The sequence below is a fragment of the Pieris rapae genome, chromosome 23, assembly GCF_905147795.1.
Source record: "Pieris rapae chromosome 23, ilPieRapa1.1, whole genome shotgun sequence".
NCBI classification, from domain to species: Eukaryota; Metazoa; Arthropoda; class Insecta; order Lepidoptera; family Pieridae; genus Pieris; species Pieris rapae.
Window position 1 is genome coordinate 2,778,586 of NC_059531.1, and position 17,529 is coordinate 2,796,114.

Sequence of the window (17,529 nt, forward strand, 5' to 3'; positions counted from 1 at the left end):
ACCGGCTTTTTGATTTGATTGAATATCGATCTTTAATTAACTGTCTAGAGATTCAATTAACTCTCTGATTTAACTACTTTACTGCAACAACTATACAACGAATGAATAAGTTTGTCAGTTCTTTTCGCCCGCTCTGCGCCCTGGTGATGCGAACTGGTAGTAAATATGCATTTAAAATCCAATTTAATTCTTATTAATATGTATAAATTTAATATGTAATTCTTTATTGACTTCATAAGTGTGCATTGTGTTAACTATATGAATAAGATTTTTGACTGACGTTTATTACTTTGGTCAATAATTGAGATTTCTTCTATTTCTTTTAAGAATAAAGATTTTCTATTTTCACATTATTTTATTTATAGAATCGTTACTTAACTTGTAACAAACTTGTTCAGACGCCCACTATGCCCGCTAATGACGATGTTCATTACGATATCTCTCCGACATATAATATTAAAGTTTAATCTATCCAGAAATACGTCTATATACCACAAATACATAAATTTGGATGGAACTTTAACTGTTCCCTAAGTTTAAATATACTTCAATCATTTGAATGACTTAACATTCGCCTAATAAAATAAATTAAAAACAAAGATTTGTCCACTATCAGCAGAAGGCATGGTGAAATAGAGCACGCACTGACATTCTCGTGGGAACCACGTGCAAATATATAATCGAAATACTAACATCACTGCATACACGAATTCAAGTACGACCAGTCACCACAAGTATCACCCGTTCACGAGTATGACGCATGGCCAGCCATCCGCCACCTCGCCCTATTTATAGGGAGAAAGATAACCCGACGCATGGACGTTGCCACGAGCAATAATATCGGTTAATTGATTCAATCAAAATATTTCCTGATATTCGGAGCATTCCCCAACATATTATGATATATTTAAGGTCACTAAAAATAATATAAAAAAACTCTGGTACTATTAGTTAGACATACTGGCTTTGTCGGTGTTTTATATTATATATATATATATATAAATATATTGTAATGATGATATATTTTATTTTTGTTTTAGTAGGTAATAATTGTTTACTGTGTTTACGTTTATGTTTCAATGTGTATTCTCATTTTGTCTCTAAACAGTAAAAATTATATAAAATCGGTTTTGTATTTGTGATATATCAACGTATTTCTGAAGATTAAACTTTAATAAGAATATTATACCTCTGAGCATGTCTTCTATTAGTACTTAAGCATTACAATTGACAGGCTTTCCTAAAAACTTTCTATCCCTTACAAGATATAGATAACATAGTATGTAAGATTAATTGCAATTTCCAAGCGGCTACATAAGACACGTTATGTGAGACAACTATCACGAATCTAATTCGGTAATTGCAGCATTAACATGGACTATTATCATCAATCCATACCAGTGTTAGCTTCGGATAATCGTGGAGACCTTATTGCAATTAGTTAAAGATGGACTTTAATCAGTAATATAAATTCTCTAAACGTCTTAACCTCAGATTTGCATGTCATTGATATTTTGAATATGTAAGTACTGATATACATACGCACCTAGAAATAACGTATCAGGTTCTAGTTGAATGACGTAATTGTTATATATTTAAAATTGGAATATCTAAATTTACATAATCTACCAGTTCTTAATTATAGACGTAGAGCGGCTGACAAGCACTGGCAAGAAACTCTCCTCCTCTCTGCTTAACTGCCAAGTTTTGGTGTGTCATAACAGTAACAAACTCATAGCATCAGCTGGAAAAAATAGAAGCTCTTACATCATTGTGAGAAGAAAACAGAACCACGATATAAACAGACAACCCAACACACGCCATCATTATTATTAGTTTATGATACTTTCCAAATACGGTGAATCGTACCATGTTGTGGAAACTATTCGGATTTTTTCGTCCATGCGTTGAGATTATTCACCGTGGTGTGTTTGTGTGTCTATTATACGTTTTCGTTTTAATCTCATTAAGTCTATGGTAATTGAGGAATATAAGTAATGTTTGAAGTATCTTTTAACACATTGAATGCTTATACAATGTAATAGTAGACGGAAACCAAAACTTTTTATGGCGAATTTTGATTAAGTAAATATGAATGTTTGAAAATATGTTAGAATGTACTTGAAATAAATGTTTGTAATGAATGTTTGTAATGAATGTTTATTCAAAAAAAAACATTTTTCGGATCCGAGAGCTAGCGATGGCAATGGTGTAAAAACAATTAACGGGACGCTCGCTCAGATCCGAGTGTAGCACCGCTACTATGACCCCGCTCCACTCGGATCCGAGAAAAGAGTAATATGTTAAAACAAATCTTGTAACAATATTTTTTTCTTGTCTACAGTAGCAGTAGAAATCTCAGACGGCGTTCGACCTACACAAGTGGAAGATTTGGATTCGGATTATCATTTTCATTTGTATTCGACCCGGCCGGTCGCCTTTGCTACTACTGGTCTATGGTAGTCTCCCTCGCCTTCCTCTACAATCTATGGGTCATCGTATATAGATTCGCATTTCAAGAAATTAATGGTAAGTTTATTTATTTTATTTTTATTTATTAACACTTCGTTGCATTACATAAAAGGAAAATATTAAACATAATTTAATGAAAAGCAACTGGCGGCCTTATCGCTTTAGAGCGATTTCTTCCAGACAACCACTGTGAGTAAAGGAAAAAACCACTATGAGTATATTACATAAGGTAGGCAAGAAGTGCAAAAATACATATTACAAATAATAAAATAGGGAAAACAAAAAAAACATACCTATCAGAAACAAAAAGAAATAAAAATAAACTAAACTGATACAGGTTACATAAAAAAAAACAAAAAGTAAACAGTGCACATGAATCATGACAATCTAATTCAAGTTTAGTCATTCTATATGTATTTGACTGAAGATACGTGTATTATTTATATTTTATATTATCATATCTAGTCAATGAAGCCTTGTTGTATGTACAAAAAAATATAAATGATTTAAAAACAAGGTGACTTTCACCAGTATACAAAATTATTTTATTTATGACATCATCCTTACAGACTATGCCAATACGATGTCGAGAATCATTTAATAAAATAAAAGTCTTTTTATATATCTATATAGTCGTAATGATCTTTGTGTATATTAATTTAAGCGCACCGCCAGGCACCAGACGATAAACCACATATATATTTGTATTCGTTTTTACAACAAACTCCCAAGCGACATTACAGAACCATCACTAAATAAATTCAAAGCTCTCGATAAAAATAAAGTAATCAATGAATGCTCCAGTTCAAACAATTTGTATGACTCAAAAAATAAAATGGCAGAGAGGTACTAGTCAGTTCTTCTCTTTTTTTTTATAGAACAGGGGGCAAACGGGCAGAAGGCTCACCTGTTGTTAAGTGATACCGCCGCCCATGGACACTCTAAATGCCAGTCAATTGTCAAAGAACTGAACAACTAACATTGAATAAAGGACCGATTGTCAATAAGAACTGTTTTCTGAGTTAAACTGAAGTTTCCTTTTCAATTCAGCGTTCTGATTTCGGTTGGATGCTTTGAATTTCATCGGCGGAAAAGAACTAAAGCGATGAAAAATTCAATTTCGATTCGCGTATTTAGAATGAAATTCATAAGGTTCGGTCATTTGGAATAGGATTTGTTTGAAGTCCCATAACATGCTGTCATTTAATTGTAATTTTATTTAACAATAACAATTACTCCAAAGAAGAATGACAATTATTTAGATACTTTACTGTAACATATCATGTTATGAAGTTTTGTAAGTTTTTGTGAGAAATAAATAAATATTATTATTATTATTATTATTTTATTTAATACGCTGAAGATATTGTTGAAGGAACACCAGTTTGGTTCTAAGATACTTTATTTCTCAAAGAATTACATTCGCTTAGAGAGGAAATGTAAAGTTTGTAAGAAGAAGAGCGAAGCGAAGTCTGACTAGGGAGGCCTCAATCTAAATCTATATTGTATATTACTAAACAAATTGAGAATTTTGTATTTGTATTTTGAATAAACAATTTTTTTTTGTATTTTGTTAAAATATTACCTTCTCTTTGTTCCAGGTGAAACGTTAATAGTGTGGTTTTGCTTGGACTATTTCTCGGACTTTCTATATATAGTGGACATAGTGTTTCATTTTCGGACTGGTTATCTAGAAGACGGTGTCTTACAGACAGAACCGGCAAAAATGCGGCAACATTATATGAACTCAACAACGTTCTACATAGATTGTCTATGTTTATTGCCGCTTGATTTCCTCTATTTGTCTATTGGTTTTAATTCAATACTACGCTCATTTCGACTCGTGAAAATCTATCGTTTCTGGGCGTTCATGGACAGAACGGAGAGACATACAAATTATCCGAATCTGTTTAGATCAACGAGTTTAATTCATTATTTATTAGTGATATTTCATTGGAACGGGTGCTTGTATCATATTATATATAAGAATAATGGTTTCGGTAGTAAAAACTGGGTGTACCACGACACAGAGACGGCGGATGTTGTGAAGCAATATCTGCAGAGTTATTACTGGTGCACGCTGGCTTTAACGACGATAGGTGAGTAAATATATTACATTTACTTTACTTATAAATTTTTTTTATAGAACAGGGGCAGGAGGCTCACCTGATGTTAAGTGATACCGCCGCCCTATAGCCCCATATGCAACCTATGTATTTATAACATATAAATACATAGGTTGAGGCAAGAAACGCCTTTTGCCAACAAGCGATTTTTTACAGGCTACTTCAGTATGGAAAAATAAGAAAAGAAACTCTAAAAGTATTTAGTTGAAGTAATTCTTAGTTAAACCAGTTTGACTCAGAGTTAATGTTTAAAACTTATATACATGTGTATATTTTCTGTAATGGTAATGAAATATTTTATTTAATTACGTGTAAATTGTTATCTGTTAATTTTATTTTTATGTTATCTGAATGTATATGTATATTAAAGAACCTAAGGCACAAGTATGCTTAAAATATACAAGAAAATATGACATTATGCATTTTTGAACATATACGCTACTTATATTAAATCTTTTTTACTTATATTAGAACATAAACATGCAACTATAAAATAATAATTAAAAAACTAAAACTAAATAGATATTTAAATCGATATTATACGTAAATAGATTTACTACAATTTATCCCCTCTCTCCCCCTCTTATCAGAAAAAGTAGGCAAATCTCTCAAAAATAAACGTATTAATTTCCTGTAGCAATCCCCGAAAATACATTTCGTTTTCAAGCATAGACAATGTGTGTTTAATATGTGTTAAAAAGTAAATAATTACTGGTGACGTAATCACTAAAAAAAGAAATTAAGGGAAAAGAAATTCGCTCTATGGCACATTTGGCGCCATTTTTATCCCACGCTGTACGATAGTTTCATTATCTTTTTTGTAAAACGAATTACAACTTGACAGCTAACATAGACTAGAAAAAAATAAAGGCTGTCAAAATTTCACTCGCCTTTCCTTTTTCATACAACATAAATGAGTCTGTCTCTTTTCATCATAGAGTAAACACAAAAATAGAGAAAGCCATCGATTAATTAGCGTCATAGACGCGGGAATATAATAATATCGTTAACTATGAGCACAAAATATATAATATAATGCTTATAGCTAACGTAAGCAACCTTTAGTTTGTAACATAACTTTTAAAAGCTTACCGTTATCCTCGAAGGCTTCGAAGGTAGTACGTGATCTTCGTATCATATTTTGAACGCGATATCAAATTTGGGTTACAATGTAATTTACCGTCTTGCTTCTATTTCATGTTAAAATTACACCAAGTTTAATAAGCTTATGAGAACATTGATCCGCTGAAAACCCAGTCAATTAAATTGCACACTAAAATCTTTCGTCTCTATCCAATTGTGTTTACTGAAAGGAGACAAATAGTATTTAGTTTAAACGGTAGTAAAGACTTACTTTTTTTATAGAACGGGGGGCAAACGGCGGGAAGCTCACTTGATGTTAAGTGATATTGATACTGTCAATGCCAGATCGCTCGCGACTGCGTTGCCGGCCTTTTAAGATTTGATACTGAATGGAGACAAATAGTATTTAGTTTAAACGGTGCAATAACGCTTATTGACGTGACAACGTCTTATAATTCGATGGTGTAGCCGGCACGCACGAAAAAACATGACTCATGCAGCGTTACCTCGCGGTGCGTCGTTACCTCTGATGCGTTCCATTTATAGCTTGGAGTGCAAGCGTATTTATGCGTACAAATAAATGTAACTTGATCAATTTAATTTCCATTTACCTCCTTCTCTATATCTATACAAAATACCTATCAAACAAATAATAAAAATTTATTTTGAAACATGCAACCATTCTATCAGTCTTCTCCTATGACACGTTGAACCAACACGTTCAATGGTTTTTTTAAAGAACAGGGGGCAAACGGGCAAGAGGCTCACCTGATACTGACTGAGGATAATCTCAATGCCAGAGGGCTCGCGTGTGCGTTGTCGGCCTTTTAGGAATTGATACGCTTTTTCTCTTCGACTCAGTCTCTATTAAGGGGATATATACATCACTTTGCATAATACAGGTGCAACGCTTGGCGAACACCTGAAAGATTATATTTGGATGGTTCTCAATTTAACGACCTCCTGAATAGCAGTTGTGAAGTTCCCTGGACAAAGGATTCCGAAATTGTAATTAACTCTGCCGTAATAAAAGACAAAGTAGTTCTATTGTAAACTGTTACAGACTGTAAACAAAGACATGCAGTTCATTTATAAACGTAAAAAGTTTTAGATGACTACAAATTTATATTTCACCTCACCATAAACTCACTATCTATGAGTTTTTTTTTTATTTTTTTTTATAGAACCGGGGGTAAATATAAATTTGTAGTTGTAAATGCGCTTTGTAAACACGATAATATCTTTAAATACGAAACTCAAGATTTTATCTCTTCCATGCATTAATATATTTTAGAGATATCCTTATTCGTGCACATAAATATACATATTTTTAAGTCGTATGTAGAAGTCGAAGTAAAAAGTAGACATGTGGAGAAATTGTCTGTGCCAAAAATAAATTTGGAACTGTTTCGGAAAAAACACCTTTTGTATGGCAATTCAAGTTTACAATAAATTACCGAAAGAATTAAAAGATCTTTCGATTAGAGTCTTTAAAAAGCGACTTAGTGCATTACTTGTGGAAAAAATGTACTATTCAATAAATGATTATTTACGTGAGACATTGTAATTGATACAAATTTAATAATGTAAAATGTAAATTAAGTTAAATTTGAGCGCCACTGTATGTAAGAATATGCGAACGACTTAACATAGTACCACCTTAACATTTTGTACCATATTCTTGCAATAAATAAATTATTATTATTCTTATACGCATACGAAAAATTTCTTTAATAATTGAGGTGACGAAGGCGTTGCACCCTCCCGATTGAAAAAATCCGCGGGAGGCGTTGAGACGTATCTTATCGGATTGCTGATTTAGGATCATATCTGGATGCAGCAGCAAGCGGCAAATTAAAAGCGATATCAATAGGCTGTGGGGGGCTCACTCCAGTCAATTAAAAAAAAGGTATTTACCCTCTGGCATTGAGAGTGTCCATGGGCGGCGGTATCACTTAACATCAGGTGAGCCTCCTGCCCGTTTGCCCCCGATTCTATAAAAAAAAAAACTCCAGTGAGTTTCCGTTCTGCATTTCAGGCGATTGACAAAGGCTAACTGCTAGATTGTATAAAAAAGTTCAATGTTTGATTAGACTTAATCTATCTTTCAATCAACTCTCTTTCACAAGACAAACGACAACTGAGAAAAACAGAAATATCTCGAAACTTTTTAGCTTGTTTCTCCAACAAAAAAAAAAGTTTTTTTTTAATTTTCAAAGGCAATGCCTTTACAGAGTGGGAGACTATATAAACCATAAATTTTGACAACGATTTTAAATAAGTTAACTGTTCGTTAATATTATTTGATCATGATTATCAATTTGATATTTGCATGCTTATTTTATTGTGCGGTTATTTTTATAATACATTGAATGCCTCTTATTACATTTACTACCAGTTCACAAATCAAAGGCGTAGAAGAACTGGCAATAAACTCTCCGCCACTCTTTTTAATCGCCAAGTTTTTTCTTTTACACAACGTTTGTAAGGAGCTGCAACCATTACACCATGTACCATATGACATCTTGAGTGTAATAATAAAAAAAATTAAAACAAAGATTTGTCCTCTATCAGCAGGAGGCATGGTGAAATAGGAGCACGCACTTCTATCATTCGGCTGTTCTATCAAAATAGCGAGTTCGTAAAAGTCACAAAAGCATCATGTTACTGAAATATCAGCGGCAGCCTGCAATTATCCCAGTGAGGGGAGAAAACGATCTTCCTATATCGCTGCATCGCACAGATATTAAATACTTCATTATACGCCTTATTGCCTCTTCTGTACCGATTTTAATCTGTCATAGTCTTTTTATTATAATGTATCATGTATTCCATCTGTGGCTATGTTCTCGGTGTATTTGTTTGCTATTATATGTATTTTGTGTTAGCTGTAGGATTACAATATAAATAAATAAATAAATAAATAAATAGCTATGTTTTTATATTTCTAATTATACATAGCTAGCTAGTTATCTTGATGCTTTGAAACTGGCACTTAACGCAAATTAAAATTCGAATTATAAATTCAGTTGAGTGTTATTGTTAATATGAAAGATAATTTTTATAAATAAGCTTATTAAAATATTTTAATTAGTGTCCTTTAAGAAAGAGCGTACAGATTCTTAAAAGGCCGGCAACGCACTCGCGAGCCCTCTGGCATTGAGAGTGTCCATGAGCGGCGGTACAAATAAAAACACAACCACAATTATTACAAGGATATATTAATAATAATAAATAAATGTTAAAATTAAATAAATTAAACACTCTAGTTTCTAATTATACTACAACTGGGTTTGGTTCACAAACAGAGGAAAGCTTCCAGGACAATTAAAAAACTATGTGCACTGGGAACTTATCTCAGATCTAACGATGACGCGTGAAGGTGTTTGGCGATGAAGCTTCCACGATCCATACGATGGAGAAGTTCTCTGTTGGTTCTCAATCTGAACGATAGATCCCCAGTTTCCCAGAATTAAACCCCAACTAAAAATTAAGTAAAATACTTAAAAATCGCGAAGAATTCGAACGGGAGGTGCTTGAAGTCCTAGGTTGGTTTTGGCAGAAGGAATTTTGAAAATTGCTGATTAGATAAATAAAATCATGGTTATTAGAAAGCAAGACTTTCCTGGGCCCATTTTTCCTATCGCCCTAAGTCAACCCGAAACGGGCGGTGGTCCAAGCGATATATACTCTGTGGATCTTATTTCCTTTCTCTTATTACTAAAACTATTTTTATATTATTTAAAAGCATGTGACTTAGTAACACTGTGATCACACAGTGTTGACAGTTAGTCTAAATTCAATTCCAAAATGGTAAAATCAGTTCAAGACTCAAAAAGTAATTTGATTTGTTCATTATGCTCGGCTCTGTACGTTAATGAAGAGTTTTAACTAGGTCATTTCATTTGCAATCTATGAAATTTCAATCGAATTTGATGTTTTAATAAAACTAATAGAATAGTGTCTGAACTATTAAGAGTGAGTTATAATCACAATTGCTCATTGTAGTTTCATCCAAATTTATGATGTTTTAAAACAATAAATAACTATTGATTCTTGACTATAATTTCAATGATTGACTCTTATTAAAAACAAATATATAATAATGCTGGTCGTGTCCACATATTTTAGGGACGACACCGCTTTTATATTTTCGTGTGTAAGTTAATGTTGACACGTGTTTGTCCTAATTTTGTGGTCCAAAAAAAAAACAATACAAAAGTCAGAAAATCACTTCACACTTTGTCTAGTTTTACTTACAACTTAAGTAAATGATTTGTAACTCAGATTTATGCACCCTATTTCTCTTAACAACGTTTTGTATAACATTTACCACTTATTGTTGAACATTATTAATTTGATTTCCAAGGTACTTTACTTCCCAACTTGACAGGTATATACCTAATATACCTGTCAAGTTATACATAAAAAATAAAACACGTTTATTTTGGAACATAGGATTCCACGTCATTAAATTCAAGCCTGTTGGCATCCCTACTCATCGGCAAAGAAGACAGAGGGTGTTGGCCGAGTAAAAAACTCTCGGTAGTCTTTTTAAAAAGTTGGACAGTTTAAGCCCTATCTCTATCTTTAGCAGCTCATGTCTGGGCGTCGTGGTCAGTAACGAAGCATCTAGAGCGGACTATATAATACTTTAACTAGTCTAGCTAAACAGACATTTAATAAATCACTGACCTATGTTGTTAATTAGCAACAAAAAATTTCATACAAAATATTAAAATTGAACTTGTTATATATTTGGGCCAATTAAAATGGCGCGCATGAGAGAGCTCACTGCCATTTAAAACATCGCATCGAATAAAAAATATTTTTCGTATTTCAATACGAAACTTCAATTCGAGATTGAAAAGATTTATGTCTAGAGAAGATAACTTATTTTACTATAATCTATCTCTCTCTTCGGTCTTTGCCTGCGGGGTCAAATAAAACTTCTGGAGCGGACATTCTGGTATCATTTATTTATTTCGTCATACAGACGATCATATCTAACAAAACTTATTTACATTTGAGTTTATTATTTTCTGTTGCTCTGTGGCCACCCCAGCTCTGAGTGAGATGGGGTGGCTAGCGTGGGCTAGCGTGTCCACAGAAGTTAGACTTATCATAGTAACACTTTTTACGTTTTAATACAACTATAATCCACTACTTGCAAAAACACTCACAGATGTTTGGTTTATTACTCTTAGTACCTTCACACATACCCAATTTATAATTTATGCGTTTTTTAATAATAATAATTTATTTCAAGTGTGTTTCACGGGAAAAGCTTATATCAACTGCGCTAGTTATATACATAAACAAAATTAGTCAGGTTTATCTGACGCTGAACTAGGTGTGAACCTGTATTTCAGCATACAGCGCCTAACCCCTTAAATATATCAGACAAAAACTCTAGCATCAAGTACATAACTTATTGGAAAAAGTTAAATAATTTACAATCTATTTTACAAGTAATTATAGTATGGTGTGGAGTGTTCAAATGTTCTCCCTGTGAGTAAGGTGAGGGAACTTTATAACTACGACTCATCATAGTAATACTATTTACGTATGAATACTACTTATATGTACTTATATGTGATTTAATTATATGTATTTTAGGTGACCTGCCACGGCCTCGCAGCAAAGGCGAGTACGTCTTCGTCATCGCCCAACTACTGTTTGGGTTGCTTCTCTTCGCGACGGTGTTGGGGCACGTGGCGAATATTGTTACGTCAGTCAGCACAGCCAGGAAGGAGTTTCAGGGTATGTAATTTAATAGTGACTCCATAATTCGACTTAGGGTCCTTCAAGAAAAGAGCGTACCAATTCTTAAAAGGCCGGCAACGCACTCGCGAGCCCTCTGGCATTGAGGGTGTCCATGGACGGCGGTATAACTTAACATCAGGTGAGCCTCCTGCCCGTTTGCCCCCTGTTCTATAAAAAAATAAATAAATAAATAATGGGTGACTGAGAGTAAAGGCTTTTGTTGGTGAACCCTGCGTAGAGGTTAATAATTTCTGGGTTGAATGCCTTTGCGACCCCCGGGGTGCTCAATGCGGTGTTGGACGTCATTCATTCAGAATGTGTGAAGTCTAGCACTGCAGGTGGTATGGAGGTTCCAGGAGGACATTTTAGTGGGTCGGGCTACTCCCCTCTGGTTAGCAGAGGGATTAAGAGATAGCCATCCCCACAGTCACCGCGATAGCGACTGCATACGCTCGCGGGCCTGCATTTGTGCATTTTTATCTCCTTCATAAAAAAAAGAGGTTAATTATTACCATGATAAAATGATGATGTACCATATAGCATGCTATATGGTACATCATCATTTTCAGAAAAATTCAAAGATTCTATTGCTGGCTTATGTATGTTTGATTTGTGATGATCAAACATCGCTTCAGATGTTATTAAATACAAGAAAAAGAAGCCTAACGATTAAATCGTTGTATTTTTAGAAAAGAATTATTACAAATATTGGTGTCTAACTAACTCTACGCTGTCATTTTTCTAAATGTATTTTTCTAAATGTAAGATTTAATAACTGACTTTGTTATTCATAATTATTACTTGTCTACGGCATCCCTTACATAATTTATAAGTGTGTCATAATGAATAAAACCAATGAATAAACAAAGGTAGAAAATAAGAACATGAACAGAAGTACATACATGTCTGAAAGGATAATAAATGTATTTATGTTAATAAATAAATAAATAAAATAATTTCTGCAGAAAAAAAACTAGGAGTCTTCAGCAGTCCAAAAGGCACTTTATTTTGTGAACTATGGTGGACTTCTAATGTGGGTCTGAGACATACGACCTCCAACTATTCAGAGTTAGAATATCCCTCAAAGGCTGGCAACGCATCGACTAATAATGGGTGTACATGGGCTACGATGACTGCCCAATTTGGGTGTCCCGTAGGCCCGTTTGAAACCTTTTATATATAAAAAATATAACGTTATTCAAATGCATGTTAATTCGTTAAGTATTAAGTTACTATAAATCAGATAGTATCTAATCACAGGAGATTTAAGAGCTGGCAGCTACCTCAGACCAAGATTTACTCTAGCTATTCAAGGAGGGAACGTCATTATCTTCGGAACCTTGCCTAAAGGGACTCCTCTTAATAATAGATTTTAGTATTTTTTTTAATGTTAGTAATTGTTTCGTTATAATAATTTATGTTAGCAGTATTATGTTATTTTTATCTTAAAGATTGAAATAGCGAATAATTGTTTAAAGAACTTTATTTCTTTTTACCCATTCGGTTCGCCCCAGTCGCAAAAAAAAGAAAGAAACACATAATTTCTCTTCTGTGAACATATAAAAATGTCGATTGTGTCGGGTCAAATATATGTATGTCGAATGTTCAATAGGCGCAAACAATATTTGCCTTCACATGTCCTCTAGGCACAGAGCCGACTTCCTGAAGAATACATGGGTTGCTCACCACCTCTTGAAGACTTTCGGTATGATCAGTATCAAAACAATATTTTGCCTGTGTTAACGAGACTTTTCCTTCAATGGAGACGCGTAAATACCCTCTCGGACGCGTAAGGTGAATACGGAAGTATATTGGTCCATAAACCTGGTTTGATTACAACCTATTCCCTTTCGCTGTAACAAAAAGTTTTTACTACCTGTTCTCTTGATTAGATAAGTTATTGTATCATGAACATGAATCGAGCTCTGTATTACGATGAAAAATTAATTTCTTCAAATTATAATCGGCTTTATGATATATATTTAATATGATGTATTTATAGGTTTAAAGACTTTATTTTCTCAAAACAGACAAAAATGCCACTTACATGAGAAACAATACTTCAGGTAAACATAATAGTGTAGTCGTTCAATATTTTACACATAATCACAAATATTACATGCAACAAACCTAAAAGTAAAAATAAGAAAATGAAATTAAGAGTAATTTTGTTTGACATCCAGCCTCGATTTTAATGCATTGAAAGAAGCAATATTTTTTATATTTGCGGGTAGTTTATTATACTCTTATACTTATATGTATTTGTTACTCAGAGAATTAAATATATTTATACACGTCATACTATCTGTGCTCTGCGGTTCCATCAGCATTAATTGGGTTATAGCGCGATGTTCTAGCAGCCCAAAGCTTTCGTTCGCAAAAATAGAGCAGTGTTGGCTTGGTGGCTTCAATGTGCGAACCTGAGGTCGTAGGTTCAATTCCCGCCAATGGAAATTCTTTCTACAAATAAAAATATGTTATATATTTGAAACAAAAAAATGTTGAGTAAATTATCAGTTATTTTATTTACAATCAAGTATACAGTATTCACAATTAACCTTAATACATAGATAGCTTCAATCCGGTAAAAAAGTGTAAAACTAAACTAAAAACATATTATTAACATAAGCTAAAACTTATAACCTAAACCGTTTTATGACTAATTATAAATAATGCAATGAATTCTTATGAATTCAGCCTGTATGCAACTATATCAAAATCATTTATTCATTATTATGAACGTCAAAAAAAAGAAATATCCAAAAAACGGAAAAAACACGGAACGGCGTAAAAAACTCTCGGTACAAGCAAATCATCAAACAATATTTAAAACAAATATATCAAATTAATTAGAGGTAGCCTGCCCAGCACTAGTCCCAGGCCCTTTTATCAACTAGATAATCAATAACTTTATAGTAAGCCTTTTTACACAGCTTTTCTTTAATACATTTCTTAAATTTATTAAAAGGCAGAGATAAAAGAGCCTCTGGGATTTTATTAAAGAAGAGTATCCCTTTCCCCAAAAAAGAATTACTAACTTTACATAGTCTTGTACGGGGAAATTGCAGCCTGCGTTTGTTCCGAGTATTGACATTGTGCGTATGTTCTAATCTAGTATATTTATCACTATTTTTGTATACAAACATAATATTTTCATAAATATATTGCGAGGGAAAGGTACGTATATTAATTTCCTTGAATTTATCTCTCAGAGATTCCCTACATTTTAAATTATAGCTTTTAATAGGTCGACAACGCACTTGCGAGCCATCTGGCAGAATGTCCATAAGCGATCACTTAGCAATAGGGCTTAGATAAAATAACCATACCATCGATTTTGAAAATCCATCAATCCTTCAATATACTAATGAGTCTATCTGAAATTGCTGACAGTACATAAATACTTGTGCATCAATGTTTTGATAATAACATTGCACTAATTGAATAATTTCTGTGGTTCAACGCGTTCAATTTCAGTCGCATATTGTTAATTTCATAATCACACAATATCGCTTCATTTAATGTAGTTCGCAATATTGAGCATTGATAGCGCAGTGGTTAAGTTCTGAGGCCGTGGGTTCGAATAACGACTGATTTTATGTTTAATTACTAGCACATACGCATAAGAATGTATTGATGTGGCATGTGCTGATTATCTACTTGCCAATAAACAAAAACGATAATAAAAAATACCTTTTTATTATTTATTATTTTTTTAGGTTTTATTTACTTTATTTGGTTTCTATTGATTATCAAGTATGAGTGTAAAGAGCGATTGCATTCTATCCGTCGCTGAAAATGGATTGTATTCGTGGGATGCACATAGGAGATCGATCGACTGTCACGGTCTGATTGTTTTCAATCTGAGATTGTGGATTAGTTATTGGGTTCGGGCATTAAACATCTACCAATTCGATTTAACGTATTGCTAAATAGTCAAAGACAGGTTCGATTAGCCGGTGAACAGGTAGGTGTCGGCACGTCTGCCTACGTGATTCCACGGGACAATCTTTTAGTTAACCTGGCTCAAGCCCCAATCCACCCCAACTTGATTGGCTCACGTATTGGATACATCGTAACTCTTATTCAAATTATCCAGTTACCAACAAATACGTTAAAGATATAGTGGGGCGAAGAAACAGTATTGTAAAATTACTAATGTAATTTAATCTTTGAAACTGCTTTATAGAGGGTATTTTTGTACGGATGAAAGTAAAAAAACATATGTGCAATTCACACATGGTAGAAGTGAAACCTTTAAAAGCAAAGTTTTTATAATTAATCAAATATAAATTAATCATTTTCCACTATCTAAATGTGTGTGTTCTATAAAACCAGTATATTTTAATGATACATTTTAATTTATAAGTTTAATCTAAATTTTTAATTTGCCAAAAACTAAAACATCGAAAGTTTAAAATTCGATCAAATGAAAAAGTGGCAGTAAAGAGAGCCTGTATAATGCCTCCTATCTCATTTTCTCCCACGTTAAATCTTATGAATTTATGTTTCTGTCTCTCTTTACCGCTGCATCCGGTTTGAAATCACGACGATTCTAAAGAAGTTTATCTATCTCATTTTCTCCCACGTTAAATCATATGAATTAATGTTTCTGTCTCTTTTTACTGTCGCTTTTCCGTTGCATCCGGTTTGAAATCAACGATTCTAAAGAAGTTTCACTTCAAAAATTTCACTCAAGCATACTGCATACAGTATTAAAGTATTGGACATAATAATTAAAGTTTTGTTTTCCGATATAATATGACTAATGGTACTGTATGGCTAGTAAAGTATTTTTTTATTTAAGGATTAGATAATAGATAACTTAAATAAGGACGATCCCAGATCGGTGAAGAAAATAATGTCAATATTTCGTAAAATTTAAAAAAGAACAAAATAAATCAGTGGCGCTACAACCTCTTTATGTCTTGGCCTCAGATTTCTGAATCTGTTTCATGATCATTTTTAAATCTAATAGGCAAGTTGGTGATCAGCCTCCAGTGCCTGACACACGACCTCGACTTTTTGGGTCTAAGACATGTCGGTTTCCTCACGATGTTTTCCTTCACCATTCGAGCAAATGTTAATTGCGCACATCGAAAGAAAGTCAATTGGTGCACAGCCGGGGATCGAACCTACGACCTTAGGTATGAGAGTCGCACGCTGAAGCCACTAGGCTAATACTGCTCATAAGTTTAACTATTTGCCTATCAGATTTAAAAATGATCATGAAACAGATTCAGAAATCTGAGGCCAGGACCTAAAAGAGGTTGTAGAGCCACTGATTTATTTTTTATTTTACTCGATTAAACTTGGTTCATAATGGCCGCTTAGAATGACGGTACAAAAATTTTCTACACCTTTTTTTAACAACACAACAACAAACAACACTTTTTCATTATTTTTTTTATAATCTAAATCATATATATCATTTGGAACCCACTATATTCTGTATCAGTCAAGCATAGTTTTTTTAGTTTCTAGTCTTTGTTTTTAATATATTTTATTATTCTTTATTACTCAAGATGTCATATGGAACATGGTGTAATGGTTGCAGCTCCTTACAAACGTTGTGTAAAAGAAAAAACTTGGCGATTAAAAAGAGGGGCGGAGAGTTTATTTCCAGTTCTTCCCTTCCGTTCTACGCCCTTGATTTGAGAACTGGCAGTAAATGTAATATTAGAATCTTTTAATGTGTATTTCTTTTTTTTGACGTTCATAAGTGTACATTATGTTACCTATATGAATAAATGATTTTTTGATTTGATTTGATAGTAATAACTTCACTTTAAATTAAAAAACGCAAGGCATTGATTGCGGAGATAATAGCAACTTTGATTGTTGTTTCCGTTGCAAAAAAAGGAACGTATGAGGCAAAAGAGAATTAGTACCAACTGAATCTGTGACCTTCTATGTCGGTGCTGCAACGAAGTAGGTCAGCAAAATGCTATAAATAGCTTGGGCGAAAGCCGGGCGCCGCCCCCACCCTCATCGATCGCTCCATGTGACCGTTCTTTGCAAAGGGCCCGATTGTTGCCCTAACCTTAGTGACAAAGAAATAAAACCTTTCATAATTTTTTTT

General features: G+C 33.4%; 1 protein-coding gene across 1 annotated transcript in view; it reads left to right on the forward strand.

Annotated features, from left to right (window-relative positions):
* LOC111000536 (cyclic nucleotide-gated cation channel alpha-3) overlaps nucleotides 1–17,529 on the forward strand; it is an 82,651-nt gene that overhangs the window by 53,488 nt on the left and 11,634 nt on the right. The window contains exons 6-8 of the mRNA XM_045633550.1: nucleotides 2,345–2,529; nucleotides 4,074–4,571; nucleotides 11,301–11,444. Of these exons, the coding sequence (XP_045489506.1) occupies nucleotides 2,345–2,529; nucleotides 4,074–4,571; nucleotides 11,301–11,444 (827 nt within the window). The remainder of the gene's footprint in view (nucleotides 1–2,344; nucleotides 2,530–4,073; nucleotides 4,572–11,300; nucleotides 11,445–17,529) is intronic.